Here is a 12,376-nt window from a genome sequence, read left to right as displayed (position 1 = left end):
ATGATGAAAAAGCTAGCGGATAAACAACCTAGGCTGGTCAATCGCTCCACGCCACTGCTACTTCACGACAACGCTTGACCACACACTGCACAACAGACGGCTACCAAATAAGAAGAGCTTCAATTGGAATCTCTAAGACATCCTCCGTACTCCCCGGACCTTGCTCCAACAGATTACCATTTTTTTCGTAATTTGGACAACTTCTTGCAAGGGAAAAAATTTAACTCTGATGGGGCAGTACAAATCGCCTTCACAGATTTTATTGATTCCCGTCCGACTGTTTTTTTTTAGTAAAGGGATCAATGAACTACCTATGAGTTGGCAAAAGTGCATAGAAAACAATGGTTCATACTTTGATTAATTAAATATATTATATTTAAAAATATTCGACTTTTTTTTCCTCCCATACAAAACGCCAATTTCATATGTAAGGACCTAATATTAATTGTCATTGAAGAAGAAGAATCACGCCTGCAGCTGCGGCTTGGGCAAAATACTAGCTAGCACACACCCAAAAACTGGTGGCAAAAAAAATCTGTTAGCAAATAATTTTGATGTTGACTATCTGTAAACAACAGTGACGGATATCAATCAAAGCCTATTTAGACTTGACAATGAAATCTGATAAACTCGAGGTAATTACAACAGACGCCGTTAATTAATTAGTAACATTCGTTTTATTGTAGTGGCGCCTGTGACACCAATAATTAATCATTTAGTTTATGTACTGTGTTGTTCTCAATTAGTGAAATTGCGCTTTTCTATTGGGACTAGACAAAATTGCGGTAATATTTTACCAAATGTTATAAGAACCCAATATATAACGACATTAGCAGTACTAATTTGGGTATTGATATTATTATTACATAAAGGAATGGAATATTCATTTTGTTTTATTTCCTTGCGCTCATGTCGTTTTCGATTTCGTCTCTTTTTATTACAATGAGAGCAATGTTTATTCACAGTGGCAGTACGATTAGGAGCACCACTGCTAGACTTCAAGGATCCGTCGGTTTCCATAGCAAAAATATATAAAAAAAAAGCTTACCAATGAATGTTCTATTAATTACACTCTTAAATAAAATTTAAACAAATAAAACTAAGAAATCACAAATATATACGTAGTTGGTAGCAAAGTTCTATCAACGGTACATTATTTTTAAATTTCGAACATGATTTTATAAAAAAAATTGCATTCTATTTTGACTATTATTTTGAAACAGAATCAATCACTTTTTTTAACTTGTAACTGGCATAAAATTAAAACTAATGCCATAATATTAAAAACTAGGTGTTGAGGACAAAAAAAGAACTGGCCGGCCAGCAGTAATAAAAGCTATCAAGGTTTGGATAGCAAGAAATCCTGTCCGAAAACAGATGGCTTTGCAGATGGGTGTCAGTAGGAAAACAGCAAAAAAAAATTTAAAAGAAGATTAAGGTCCACAAGCATACAAAAAAAGAGTGCTCTAACTTAATGCTCGTCTAAAAGCAATAAGGCTGCGATCGAGGGTGTTGTTAAAGCGGTACGCGAAAAACCGACACCGTTGGATCGGCTAGTCAAAGACCTGCCCAGCACTGTGTAAACAAACTACACTATACTACTGTTCCAAATCCAACAAACAAAATAAAATTTTAAATAAAGACAATAAACGCGTACGTCTACAATCATGTTTCCCGCGCTTTTTTCTACTAATTTCTATTGATATTGATTATTGTTAGTTCTGCGATGTATATTGTCAACATCCATCTGTGGTGAATCAGTTTATTTAATCTATGATTTAAACCAAAATATAATTACACTGTTCAAGATAAAGTCTGTGGTCAAATTCCGAATTGTCAAAAAGTGGCTTCAATTTGATTCATGAGTTGTTTGTTAGATTATTTTTGAAAAACAAAATGAATCACAGTAATTAACTAATTGTGGTGGTATCAGATTTAAAAGTACTTATTACACTAATACAGAATCGGCATCTGACGTGATGTGATCTTGCTTTTGCGGGTGGAATGTGCGTTTTTTTGATTGACGAATTCCGTGTATAAAGAAGGAATCTTAAATAGACTTTTGATGTCGGGGTCGTGTACAAAAATAACATTGCTTCGTCGCAACTCGCAACCAGTCTGGCGGTGATTCCGGCTCCATACGTCATGATGGCCACTAAAATTATATTTCGTGTTTCTTTGATTGTTATGGGTACGTATTACTTTTTAACTACTAGGACTTCTATTATAATGCATAAAGATTTTACTGGGTAGACGATGTTTGAAATGAAGAATGTGTTGTTCGGTTTACAACGAAGGCCAAACTGCATTTCCTGGATTTCTACTTTTTTAAATGTTGCTACTGCTATGATGAATGTGTTAAAATGCTCACTTTTATTTTGTTTATTTTGGTTAGTGTATAATTGGATAAAACTTGATAATGTATCTTTGGTGTTTAAATTGTACAATAGAAGACTACTTTATTCAATATAGATAATTGTTATCATATATGATTACTTGTACTTATTTTAGGAATCCATGCTGCACCACCAGCTGACGAAAACCTACCCCCGCGCCCTAAAGAAGGAGGAGTCACTACACGGTTCTGTGAATTCTACAATAACACTTTACCAGAGCCTTGTGATAGAACAAAGAATGATACATGTATCCCGAAGATAGTCAAGGAAGAATGCCAACCTCTAGAGGCAGATAAAAGCAATCATTGCTTTACACTATGGCAATTTGATAATACAACAAACACGGCCACAGTCAAAGTTAAAGGGTGTTTCCTAGATACTGTTGCATGCAATGACAGATCATCCAACTGCCGTTTGCATAACATGAAATTACCTTTGCTTCATTGTTGCTGTGAAGGTGATATGTGTAATGAGAATGCCACCTACCCAGGCTTAGAGGCTAGTATGACATCACAAACTGATATTCCTCCTGAACGTGTGCCAGCTTCACCTGTACCAACACCTGATGATGATACAAAGAGAGTATTAGCATATACACTAACACCACTCTTTATTTTGTTTGCTGTATTTGTGGGATGCTATCTTTTATATAGAAAGCGCAAAGGTGGTTCATTTGCAGAGTTAGCTAGTGGTGAGGCATCATTGTCCCGACCACCTTCAGCCGGGGCTGGAGTGGAAAATGATGGTACCAGTTTGCAAGGACAAGTGACATTATGTGAAGTTAGGGCTCGAGGCAGATTTGGGGCTGTGTGGCGTGCCAAGTTGGGTCAGAGTGACGTAGCTGTTAAAGTCTTCCCATTACAAGACAAGCAATCCTGGTTGGCTGAGCAAGAAATATACAGATTGCCACGTATGGATCATCCAGATATTTTACATTACATTGGTGTTGACAGGACTGGAGATAACTTACAAGCGGAATATTGGCTTGTTACTGAATATCATGAGAAAGTAAGCGCTTTATTTTTAATTTCTATTCGCTTTGAGATTTAACATTGTGCATTATACTATATTTACATCTTTAAAATTCTATGGTAATCTAGATTGCTTGCTATGGTATGTTATTTTATAATATTGTATGCTTTATGCAGTGAGATGTTATTACATTGTTAACACTACTTTAAAGCTGAATTATAATAAATGCATCTGAGTGATACACCTACTGCACTTTTATCTATTGAATTTTTGTTTATTAATCTTTACCCTAGTAGTAGTAGTGTAGGTGTTTCTTTTTTTATTGTTCCATATAAGGGTTGCCTGGAAGAAATTGCTTGTTAGCGATAAGAGCGCCCTTTGCCTAATAACTTATGTTACATCCTTTTTTTTTAATTTTGTATATTATGTTAACAATTATTTACATTTAAAAAGAATTATGTACATTTATCAGTATATTATAGCTCTTTCATCTATATATCAAAACAAGATTATGAAACTGTTATATGACCTATTCAGCATAAATTTTTCCTAACAGGGATCCCTATGTGACTACTTAAAAGCGCACACATTCACATGGCCGGAAGCGTGGCGAGTGGCAGCCAGTGTAGCGCGTGGTCTCGCCCATTTACATGAAGAGGGGAGCGGCAAGCCTGCAATAGCACACAGGGACTTCAAATCCAAGAATGTCCTCCTCAAAGCGGATTTAAGCGCTTGCATCGCTGACTTTGGGCTGGCTCTTATATTCGTCTCTGGTCACGGATGTGGGGACGCGCACGGTCAAGTAGGAACACGACGTTATATGGCGCCAGAAGTGCTCGATGGAGCTATTAACTTTACGAAGGACGCCTTCTTAAGAATTGATATGTACGCGTGTGCGCTGGTGCTCTGGGAAATTGTTTCAAGGTATGTTAGACATTCCGAAGCCTCCTTTTAAGTGGCAAACAATGCCGTTTAGCCTGGAGGATTCGATTTGAGGCGATTGTATTGTCTCGGGTCAGTAGGCATATAAAGCTAATCAAAAGAATAAAAAAAAATATCGCAAAAATTGTTAAGTATAAAGTGTTTAATATCATTAAATTCTCGACTTAAGGTTTTTTTATTCATAATCATGCATAATATAGACTATATACCACAATTCTAAATATTGTTTTTGAGTTTACTTTAGCTCTGTATTAAATCATGATTCTGGTACAGTTTCACACTAGCCTAGTGTACACAGGTTGTTTTTTTATCTTGTAGGTGAAATGTAGTCGAGTAGTGTTGGACAAAATGACACTGAATACTTTAAGGATCCGTATCTTTTTAATTCCATTTTATTGCTATTATTGACGAAACCGAGAAAATATGAAAATACTGATTTCGGCTAACACTCCCAATGTACGGTACATTACTGATTAATGTAAACTATGTTAGAGACAGTTACATGTACAAACAAACTAATCATCGTGACTTGAAAACCTTTTTCTATTTGCATTTGTGCGGAACGTATCTTTGAAAGATATTATTACCGAAATAAACTTTGGTTTTCTACACAGCTGTGCCTTGTCAGTATGGAAATTATGAATTGTGTTTGAGCTTAATGATAACTGTTTTTGTATGTTTTGCATAAGTTTAACTTCATACATACATGTTATAAGCAACGTTCCGTAAATTTTGAAGATAAAAAATATTTGGTTACACAGATGATTAATCATTTTGTATTATTGTATTAGATGTGAGGCGGCTGGTATTGACCTAACCGCGCAATACCGATTACCTCTGGAAGAGGAAGTGGGTTCGCATCCCGGCCTAGAAGAAATGCAGGAGACAGTCGTTCAAAGGAAAATGCGGCCACACATACCGCCTCAGTGGAGAGATCATCCAGTAAGTAAATTTCTTATTTTAGTAACTAATTATTTTTTATCCATATTTTGTTGTTATTACTCATATTTAAAGAATATGATTAAAAATATAATATATAAAAAAAATTATATATTATATTTTTAATAGGATCTGGAAGAGATCGCTCGAAAGCGATAAGGCCGCCACTTGCCCTCCTTTTGATTTAATTATGTTCAATTTTTTTATACTGTAGTGTAAAAAAGTGTTAATAACTGTCTTCGTCGCAGTATTGTAAAACTCGAACGTTTCACGATCGAATCTTGGCGAGAAAAAATCTGGTATATAGATTAAACCGACGCTGAAATTAATATCTCGTTATACAACTTGTTTCAACGGGAATCGAACTCAGTATCAATCACAGATTAGAAATGTTATGAAAATTTTATTTGCAATGAAAGTCGTACATTTGATTGATTAATTATGAAAAAAAACCTTTCAATCAGCCATTTAAAAATAGGAATGCAAATGGCTTAATAATTTGATCAGTTAAGTTAGTGATAATTATTGACAACCTAATGATCCAAATACTATTCCAAAGTATAAACGCAAGTTGCCTTTAAAATTTTCACCTTACCTTTTACACGGCAGTGATCTATAACTTCTGAAAAGGTGATTAAATAGTTTCATAGCCAAGGCGTAATTTTTTTAAAATACATAGCGCTGCAAAATATTTTGGCTAAAGTAGAAACTAACATATAACATAGTCGACTGATTGGACTACAATAGATCAAAACTAGGTCGTAAGGTTATTGCTGAAACGATTTCTTGTTCGGAAATAACTATAATAGTAATTTATAGATCTATCATATAAACCAATAATTAAAATATGACTTCTGTAAGAGATACAGATGTCAAATAGTCGAGGTTATTGACACACGTCTTGAATATTTTTTTTTTTAATAAATTAAATCTAAAACATTCTCGAATTGAACACATACAAAAAATTATCAATATAGGTCACGTTTAGCTTTTTTCAATCTGTAATGTACTGGACTGTTTTGATGAACACAGTTTATTTATTATTAATAACTTATTTCAATAAAAAAAAAACATTTAAACGTAATTCTAAATTAACTAAATTTCATCATTATCAGTCTTGAATAATTTTTTTTTAATAAATTAAATCTAATTGTTAATCTAAAGCATTCTCGAATTGAACACACACAAAAAAATATCAATATAGGTCACGTTTAGCTTTTTTTAAGTAATCTGTAATGTACTGGACTGTTTTGATGAACACAGTTTATTTATTATTAATAACTTTTTTCAATAAAAAAAACATTTAAACGTAATTCTAAAGTAACTAAATTTCATCATTATCAGTCTAGATGTTTGGGAGTTTCGTTACACACAGATACAAAGATACTATTTGTATTTTTTTACCATCTGTACGTACAACAATTTAATAAATGTAGAATAAATTTAATATATTTTCTGTTGACGTGCATGCATACTTGGTTACCTATATGAATAAAGTTATTTTGAGTTTGAATTTATGTACATTTAAAAATCCAGGGTTTGGCAGTCCTTTGTGACACAATGGAGGAGTGCTGGGACCACGATGCCGAAGCACGTCTATCAGCGTCATGTGTGCTTGAACGCATCGTCGCTCAGAGACCAACAACGAATCAGCCCTCTCTGACACCCGACACTACCCCACTGCTAATTCACGAGTTGAATGACCCCCAACCCTGCTGACCGCTGCTTGACGACCTTCCATTGATACAGTTTTGAGAGGTTTCATACAATTGAAAGAACAAGAATAGAAAATCTTTAAATTGCAATCGGATTATAAAGGAACACCTAAAATAACAAACCATTTTTTTAGTTGTGTGTCGAGTTGCAAGTTACTAGCCATGGTCAAAAGTAAACGGAAAAAAGGCGGTACATAAATAAATAGATTTATTGATCCAAACCACCAGTCTGGTTTCGTTCGACAAAATTTTTTACTTTCCGTTGAAAAATGCTGTTTTGTGATGCTAAAATCATAAAGAATCTTCTAGGTGGCTATAGGAAAATTACGGACTCCAAAGTAGCAATGTATTATAGGTATAAATTGGAATTGACGAGATTAGTGTAAATACACGACGAATAGTCGATTTAAAAAGGCATTGTTGTAAATTTCCATGTGGTCTTAATGGAGATCAAAGAACTGAGAATGTAATACAAAAGACGAACGAAAGATTACGTTTTGTTCGGTCAAACAGAAATTGGTTTTGCGCGATTACATTCAACTAAACGCGCCATCTTTCGTCTTTAGTTTAACATTCTAAGAACAAAAATATTTCGTGTTATGTCTATGCGTAGAGATGTGAGTAGACTAATTGACTATGGACTAAATATCATAGACTATAGAATAATACACCTATCAGAGGGTACCGTGACCGCAATGCATTGTAATACGTCTGAAGAGAAAGAAATACGCCATAATAATGGTGTTGATAAGAAGGCTTGTGGCTTGTTTAAAAATTCAAAATCGGTCTTAATAGTATACTATTTCGTCTCTTTTCATCACAACGCAAACAAAATTTGATAGAAAAAGACAAATAGATTTCGTTGAAACAGTGTAATTTGGCTGTTGTTATAAAATGATAAGCAATAAAATTAATTTAACTTGAGCTAGAAGTTTGTATACTTAGTTATCTGTTTTAAAAAAAATCTACATCTTTCCAGTGTCATACAAACAAAATAAAAGTATTATTTTACTCATTATTTCAAAGTAATTATAATTTTTGACGCATGTATAGTAAAAAGCTATATTTATTTTTTATTATGTACAAATGACTTTTGCGTTTTGCATTTTTAATCATTATAGTTAATTTTAATACAATTATTTTAGTATCTACTAATAAAATTTATATACATACGAAAAACCGGCAACTTTAATACAATATTTTTAATTTGACATTTTTCATGTCCATTTTGCAATTATTCTATGAATTGCAAACAGGCATAATTATTTTTTAAGTGATTACAAATAATTAAGTTTTTCTTGCCTATTTATTATAAAGGCATTCTATAGCTTGGTTTATGATTTATGAATTATGTATAAGAGAATAGAGTGAACAATGCCATCAAATAATATTTTAAGAAAGGCACATTAGTGACCTATACCCATGTAGGACAATTTGCAAATAGCATCTGAAAAATGAATTAATTTTGAATAATCTATTCGCATTTCAACCGGTTTTCCGATTAAAGGAGAAAAAAATCTGAAAACTCACTGAAAATGGTGAATTAGTTGAAATCCACTTTGTTAATTTAATAAGTATTGATCCAATCTATTCTCCTTTAACTGGGTTAAAGATTTATTTGGTATCCTTAAACCTCCGTTTAGATAATTTTTAATAATTTGAAACGTTAAATTATTCGCGACAATAATTTGTCCTATTAAGGACTCCTTATCAAGACTGTTTTTTGGCTTTTAAATTAAATCATTGCCATAGGTCCTAGTCCTTAAAAATGTTTTAGTATTTGCATTTGTGCCTTTACGTTGTATAAGAAGATTATATACTTGTTATATTGTTCGAATTTGTTTGCTTAATCTGTTTATTGTTATGTGAAAAAGATCGCATATTTTTAACTTTGTTCATGAAGATGTTAATATTGAGTATGCGACAGATTTAACTATCTTAAAGGCAAAAGCGAAAAAATAATTAGTCAAAAACAGCATATGTTTGGTAATTCTAATTCTAAAATAAATTTTACACAATTTTTTAATCATATTTTTTTTCCAAAATATTCTTTGCTGTGAATTGTTTTTGTGCAATTTTAAATTGTGACTTGGACATTTTACACTTGCCTTGTTGACTAAGCTATGAATATGCGATACACAAACATCTATATTTAATCAATTGTATAGACATTATAAGTGAGTGTCGAGGCATATTTTGTGAAATATCAGTACGGAATACCATACTTGGTTATCAACGCATATCACCATACATAGATTAAGTAAAATTGCCAAATGTAAATATGTTAGTTAAGTATGGATTGTGGACTTTATATCAAATTAATAGTAATGTTTGGATACATAAGTATATCATAATAGGCCTGAATTCAGGTACAAAACAGTAAGATCTGTCTATAAGCAGTATGTCACAATACAAAGTAAAAAATGTTTCATCAATCTTACATGCTGAAAGTTTTTAGATATTTCTTATAAACCATATCAAATTATGATTTACTTATTTTTTAAACTACTTTGTTTATAATAAATTTTAAAATCAGTGCAACCATTTTTCATTGTCAAATAGGTTTTTAGTATGAATTTAAATATATGTTAGTTTTTTTTTTTTTAATTTGAAATAGAACATTCTTGCATCTGTATTAACTATATACATAAATTTTTTAATTTATTCCATAAGACAGATTACTGTTTTGCATCAACAACCTATAAAGGGGTATTTTAAAGGCCTACACATACAGTCACAATTTATATTACGTAATATAGCTGTATATTATGTGCTCAGTTCTATTTGTATGTTATTAGGATAAGTGTCCACACGTTAGTGTAATTTGTGAAAGTTTATAGTTCTAGGCTAGTTTAGGTATTCAAGTAGTCATTATATGTGACTTCAACGATTTATCATGTATTTTTTATTTTTAACATGTCTGTTGAGAATTGATGTATTAAAATATATTTTCTAGACAGTTGACATTTTTATGTACATCTTCGGAAATTAATGATAGTCATTGCATTTAAAATACAAGTATACAATTTTAAAATCCTAAAGGAAATACTGTGAGTCTTTCAAAGCCATTAATTGAAATATTTGTTTTTAAATAGAGAAAGATTGTTTTTGGTTTAGTACGCATTTTAATATGTCGCTGAAGGATTTACAAACTCCATTTGCATTGCATATATCAAAATACCTATTGTGTTTATGAAAAAATATATCACCATATTTTTTAATCTGTTATGGTTAGCTAGCACTAAAACTTAACATGAGATGTGTATTTAAATTTATCTATAAAGGCTTAGTAACATAAAAGGCAGTTAAAGTATGAAAAATGATTTATTATCTGTATAGCAGTTCTTTTCACTGTACAAGTCGGCTGGTTATGGCAATGTCTCACAATTGCGACTATCTGAACACTTTATGTACACTAACATTGTGAGAGTATGCAAACTCACTCAATTTTATTCTTTCAGATTATGAGTACTCATAAAATTATTTGTGCTTCATGTAGTACAACAAATTCAATTTACCTACACTTTGGTTCAATTACCCTCATAATGCAAACCACAACTGACATTATACCTCAATAAACAGAACTGCATGAAATTATACACATTTGAAGAAGGTTATTTGCAGATGCAAATTAGAAACAATCATTAAATAAAAAAAATAACATTAATAGAATGAAATTTATAGAGGGTACTTCAAAATTCGGTAAAATTGAGTGAGATGGAAGCAACGTTACGTTGAACGTTCGCCATTATCAGTAGCTGGTGGGTCTGGTGCCCTTGAGGTGGAGGCGCGAAGGCAGTCACTATGCACCTTGTACTCGATGGGCATAGTAGTAGGTAGTTGCAGTATCCTGCGCAGAGCATCTCGCACCCGACCCGCTGCTGTCGTGTCCGCCGCCGTCCGGTGCCACACGGCTAAGTGGTCTTCCTGAAAATTAAACGTTGTAAGAATTAACAAGTTTTTAATCAAATAAAATCAAAGTTGTTATATTACATCAATATAAAAAAGTAGCAACAAAGTAAGCCCAGAAGGCATGTCCATATCAATGCTACATTTGTCTGTAATATTTTTGTATTTGATGAGCTTATATGTAGAAAACTAACCTGAAAACGAACAGACAGCACAACACCACACAATTCAGGCCCAACCATGAACTGTTCACCAAGCATCGCCATGCACAGGTCCTCCCAGGCTTGCTCTGTTTGAGATTTACGCAGTCTCACAACCTAGAATTAAAAATATATATATATAACATTAATCAGTAATCATTAGTGATTCTTTAAGTCACAGACAGTTATTTTGAGACTGGCATTTTTAAGTAAAAAATATAGATACACAACATGTTGATATTCAACAGCAGAATAGAAAGATGTTATTAATGTAAGATTATGATATAGTATGTATTGCTACTAACCCATTTTCCACCATTAACATTAGCTGGATCTTCCCACATTGGTTTAATGCCCAGTTTAAACAAATGCAAATCAGAGAGTGGAGGAAGCTCATAGGGTCTTGATAGATGTGTATACAGGCCCCACCACTGCTCCACAGATCCCACACAACCTACCATGCGGAGAGCCTAAAAGTACAACAACATAAAGAACATGAAATACTTTTGGCTTAAGATTACCAAGTTATTTAAACATATTCCAAGAAATACTTATTAAAACACACTATCAGCATTTGATATAGAAAGTTTTCAGTGTGGTACAAAATTAAAATCGATATGAACAATTTAGATGATTTTGATATAAACTGATGACCAGATTTCAGATTTTATTAATATATTTCGCGAGTCTAGACTGAGGTTTGAACTTTATATTGGTTTTTAAAAAGTTTAATCTAATTAAAGACTCTATAACTAACCTGTCCATATCCAGTGGTGGTGGATGAGAGATCTCGGGCGGGCGGTCGCCTAGAAAACCACATCCAGTAATTATACTCCAGCCTATGCTCATGTGGCGGTACATAAGGCGCCATATTATCTTCGGGGTTTCTGTCGTCTTCATCATCCCCAAAGTCCTGAGGTCCAGTATCACCGCTTCGTCGTTCAGGAACGTTTAAGTTATAGAATTTACACATTTTCCTTTCTGTCATGTTACGCCAGCAATAACATGATTCTTTTAACGGCCTAACCTAGGACACGTTTCGTGGTTTAGGACTAAGCCTTGTGTAATTTATGTACAAATTTCACTAAGACGATTTAGTAGAATAATTTGTCTAGTTTCTACAATGTTTATTTATTTTATAACCTTATCTTTCTGACAAATTAGCTGATTTAATCTTTTTCTGTTTATAAGTTAACCTTTTCCGTTTTCTTAAATCTTATTACCAACAGTTTTACTCTGTTCTTTTGGATTACCTTTCAAACGTGTAAACTGTAAATATTTCTTTCATATGTCAAACATCACT

The 12,376-nt window shown here is 32.8% G+C and overlaps 2 protein-coding genes across 2 annotated transcripts; one reads left to right on the top strand and one right to left on the bottom strand.

Moving 5' to 3' along the window:
* The first annotated feature begins 1,853 nt into the window (after nucleotides 1–1,853).
* LOC123708418 (activin receptor type-2A-like) lies at nucleotides 1,854–9,921 on the top strand. The gene is made up of 5 exons (XM_045659114.1): nucleotides 1,854–2,191; nucleotides 2,512–3,404; nucleotides 3,925–4,292; nucleotides 5,102–5,252; nucleotides 6,786–9,921. Exons 1-5 carry the CDS (start codon nucleotides 2,146–2,148, stop codon nucleotides 6,966–6,968), a joined length of 1,641 nt encoding a protein of 546 aa, XP_045515070.1. The 5' UTR covers nucleotides 1,854–2,145; the 3' UTR covers nucleotides 6,969–9,921.
* Nucleotides 9,922–10,272: 351 nt separating this feature from the next.
* On the bottom strand, nucleotides 10,273–12,326 carry LOC123708912 (eukaryotic translation initiation factor 4E type 2). The gene is made up of 4 exons (XM_045659921.1): nucleotides 11,831–12,326; nucleotides 11,379–11,543; nucleotides 11,068–11,190; nucleotides 10,273–10,891 (listed from the first exon to the last, which is right to left on the bottom strand). Exons 1-4 carry the CDS (start codon nucleotides 12,059–12,061, stop codon nucleotides 10,694–10,696), a joined length of 717 nt encoding a protein of 238 aa, XP_045515877.1. The 5' UTR covers nucleotides 12,062–12,326; the 3' UTR covers nucleotides 10,273–10,693.
* Nucleotides 12,327–12,376: the final 50 nt, after the last annotated feature.

Source organism: Pieris brassicae, chromosome 4 (genome assembly GCF_905147105.1).
Source record: "Pieris brassicae chromosome 4, ilPieBrab1.1, whole genome shotgun sequence".
NCBI classification, from domain to species: Eukaryota; Metazoa; Arthropoda; class Insecta; order Lepidoptera; family Pieridae; genus Pieris; species Pieris brassicae.
Note: the sequence above shows the minus strand (reverse complement) of the source record. Positions and strands in the feature narration are given on the sequence as shown.